The 3,413-nt window shown below is 44.8% G+C and overlaps 1 protein-coding gene across 1 annotated transcript; it reads left to right on the forward strand.

Moving 5' to 3' along the window:
* The first annotated feature begins 497 nt into the window (after positions 1 to 497).
* On the forward strand, positions 498 to 3,101 carry LOC107592858 (prothymosin alpha-like). Its single transcript, XM_016282431.1, has 5 exons — positions 498 to 725; positions 1,875 to 1,967; positions 2,304 to 2,370; positions 2,456 to 2,538; positions 2,617 to 3,101. The coding sequence occupies exons 1-5, from the start codon at positions 675 to 677 to the stop codon at positions 2,686 to 2,688; spliced, it is 366 nt and encodes a 121-aa protein (XP_016137917.1). The 5' UTR covers positions 498 to 674; the 3' UTR covers positions 2,689 to 3,101.
* Positions 3,102 to 3,413: the final 312 nt, after the last annotated feature.

Consider the following 3,413-nt stretch of genomic DNA (forward strand, 5'->3'; position numbering starts at 1 on the left):
AAGAAGCTTAAATGCATCTATGCAGACTCGGAGGCAGGTTCCAACCACACAAAACAGTTATCAAGAGAGGACGTCAAAAAAAAGGTCAAGGGAAACAGTGAACCATTTGCAGTTTTCAAAAAGAACGGGCAATAATGGCAACCAAAACACAAATATACCAGTTCTTCCTCAAACCTGAAAGAAAAAGAAAGAAGGTTGTGCTAATGAATTTACATATTCATTATATTATTGCTAAAAGAAAACACTCAGTTAGCAATCTCTTCAAATGTACACAAGGAGAACGAATATAAGGCACCAAAACAAACAAACAGAAACGTTGTCAGAAATGTATATTTAAGTCACCAGAATAGTTTAATTCATCCTGACCTTTTAGATACTCATAACAGCATTTTTAAAAGACCGGGTAAAAGGTAAAATTAAATATTCCACCAATAAAACTAGACAAGTGGGGCGGGTCTTCATAACACAATTGACAGCGGTCTCTCCAATCACATCGAAGAACGGATTTACGTTACCGCGCTGCTGTCCAATCAGATGTCGGCGAGGCTGGCGCTGCTCGCGACGCGCCTTTCAGTCCTCGGCTTCAGTCAGGTTTGATTCACTCTTCCTCCTCGCGGCAGACCGTGCTCTACCTCATCCCACCGCTTCTCTGCGAAACGTCTCTATAAAGCGCCATGGCTGATACCGCTGTCGATACGACCACCACCCCAGAGATCACCGCGAAGGTACGTTTGCTTGAAACATTCGTATTTGAAGAAATTAGACCTTCCTGGTAATTAAAGAGAGACGAAGCGACCACTCAGTGAGAGGTTTTATCAGCGATATATGTTATTCTTATCGAGAAAATGTTAAAACGGTGTTCTTTGAACACCAGCGTCCTTTTTTTCCGTTAATTCACACTTCGCGCCGAATCGTGTTTAATAAATGAATGATTAAATAGACAACCGTTAGGCATTCCGTTCAAGATTAAGTAAAAAAAACCCTCTTCGAGGACTGAATTCGACATTATATTCCCATATATGTAATCATATCCTATTAACGTTAAATAGAGGGTTCCGGGGGGGGGGGGGGGTAAATTGGTGAACTATCTGCCACACTTTCTTTCTTTCTTTCTTTCTGTCTTTGAACGTGTGTGTGTGTGTGTGTGAAGTCAAGGCTCTTGATCTCCGCCGCTCGAATAGGCGGGAAGATCGCCGCCGCGCGCTGTAATCGTTCGCGCCAGTCTCTCGCGCACGTTGTCTTAGCGCGCGCTCAGCCTCCTTTTGTTTCCAGCCCGGCGCGTGAGCGCGCATGCGCGTACACGTTTCATACCGGGGAGTAAAAGACGCGCGAAATGACCTTAAGTGACCTCGGCATGTGTGTCGGAACAATAGAGTTAATTCACGAAGGCGTGAGCTCGAATTGATTGTCTCTATAATAGATCTATTGTGGTGCAGATTTCAGAGAAAAAACACAGGCAACATTACAACAACAACAAAAAAAATCGGATTTAATTTTTTCCCCCATTGAATAGCGGTTCCAGTTAAACGCATGCAACCTTTTCTGACATAATTTCATATTAGTACACATTGAGTTGCGATCAACGTTTAGAAGGTGACCCATTGCGACTACATGATGCTCGTACTACGTCTATGAAAAATAAAATGAGGCGGTTTTCAATGGCACCCTCGTGTTGGTTTGCCATTGAATGTATTTTGAAAGGCAGTCAGCCAGCTGGTGTGTGTGGTCCGTGGCTCATCTGTGTGCGTGGGTGGGGAAGAAACTCGAGGAAACAAACTTTCCCCTTTACTACCTATGAGTTACTCACACGCTGCATTGTTTATGTAGTCGGAGGGGGTTTATTTATTAACCGATAAACGTCTGCTTCATTTCAGGACTTGAAAGAGAAGAAGGAGGTGGTTGAGGAGGCAGCGGAGGCTGCAAAGGAAAACGGCAGCGAAGACGCACCTGCCAATGGAAATGGAACAGTAAGCGTTGAGTATTTCCCAGCAGGCCTTGTGGCTTTTGTCCCCGAGTACCCTCTCGCCGCGCAGGTGTTGGAAACCCCCCTCCCCCGCTTTCATCGTGCTGCTCTTTGTTTAGGGTTCGAACTGACTTGACACAGATGCGTCTTATGAGAAGACGGCTTCAAGGCTGTGCACATGGTTTCTCAGCACATGGCTTTTACATAACTGACCTTCCCGAAAACTTTGAAGATTATCATAATGATACTTAATCTCTGACTTTGCTCATAAATCCCCAAATCATCTGGTGATATAACCGATTTGGTATCGGTTTCACTCAAGGTGCTTTCTCTGTTTTAGACTAATGGTGCTTCACACAAGGAAGAGGAAGCCCGTGAGGACGAAGAGGGTGGGGATGATGAGGAGGGTGAGTTTGACTTTGCCTGTGTCATCACTACATAATTTACTAGTACTGAAACCGGTTATTGACAAATCCGTTTGGCTTTTAACAGCAGGAGAAGCGGAGGAGGAGGAGGAGGAGAACGGCGCTGAAGAGGCAGATGGGCAACCTGTGAAACGTCCAGCTGAGGAGGAGGTGGGTTCGGGTTTCAGATGCATTTCACAACATTTCCGTCATCTTTACCTCGTCTAATCTTGGCTCGTCTGCTTTCAGGAGGCAGTCGAAACAAAGAAACAGAAGACGGAAGAGAACGGCGACTCCACAGAGGCTGAAGTCCAAGCCTAAAGCTCTCGCCACCCTTCAGTAGCTCTGTCTGTATGGTCAGTTGGACCTAGTAGAGTTTGTGCTTTCCTGTATATTTCACAGTCCTTCTTTTCGCCGCTACAAGATCTTTTTATTGCTTTATTGAGGCCCATAACATCATGACCCTGTCCCCTTTTGTAAGACCTTATTTATTGGTGTAGGACCAACATTAGGACCCTGTATTAAAAGAAACAATGTTTACTTTAGCAAACGTTTAACAAGCACACATTCTACTCTGTTATTTGACCAGCGGACGTACACACAAGCAACTGAAAGCCTAAGGTTCTGTCATTTTCATGGGTGACATTTTTCTGATCCACTGAAGACCAAAGATGAGTTTTAAGCAGGGGCTAATAGACAATGTTTAACCTGGTTGTGCTGCTAGAAGTTAATCCCTCGCTTTGGCAGATCAGTTAGCATAACAACAGTAAGCGTTGAGTATTTCCCAGCAGGCCTTGTGGCTTTTGTCCCTGAGTACCCTCTCGCCGCGCAGGTGTTGGAGACCCCCCTCCCCCGCTTTCATCGTGCTGCTCTTTGTTTAGGGTTCGAACTGACTTGACACAGATGCGTCTTATGAGAAGACGGCTTCAAGGCTGTGCACATGGTTTCTCGGCACATGGCTTTTACATAACTGACCTTCCCGAAAACTTTGAAGATTATCATAATGATACTTAATCTCTGACTTTGCTCATAAATCCCCAAATCAT

This window comes from Sinocyclocheilus grahami, unplaced genomic scaffold (genome assembly GCF_001515645.1).
Source record: "Sinocyclocheilus grahami isolate Dianchi unplaced genomic scaffold, SAMN03320097.WGS_v1.1 scaffold160.1, whole genome shotgun sequence".
Lineage (NCBI taxonomy): Eukaryota > Metazoa > Chordata > Actinopteri > Cypriniformes > Cyprinidae > Sinocyclocheilus > Sinocyclocheilus grahami.

What these genes read in the sequence shown, in the direction of transcription:
- LOC107592858 (XM_016282431.1), top strand. Translation starts at nt 675, where the DNA reads ATGGCTGATACCGCTGTCGATACGACCACCACCCCAGAGATCACCGCG. An exon ending in CCCCAGAGATCACCGCGAAG is followed by an intron (nt 726 to 1,874) that starts GTACGTTTGCTT and finishes GCTTCATTTCAG; the next exon opens with GACTTGAAAGAGAAGAAGGA. An exon ending in GGGTGGGGATGATGAGGAGG is followed by an intron (nt 2,371 to 2,455) that starts GTGAGTTTGACT and finishes GGCTTTTAACAG; the next exon opens with CAGGAGAAGCGGAGGAGGAG.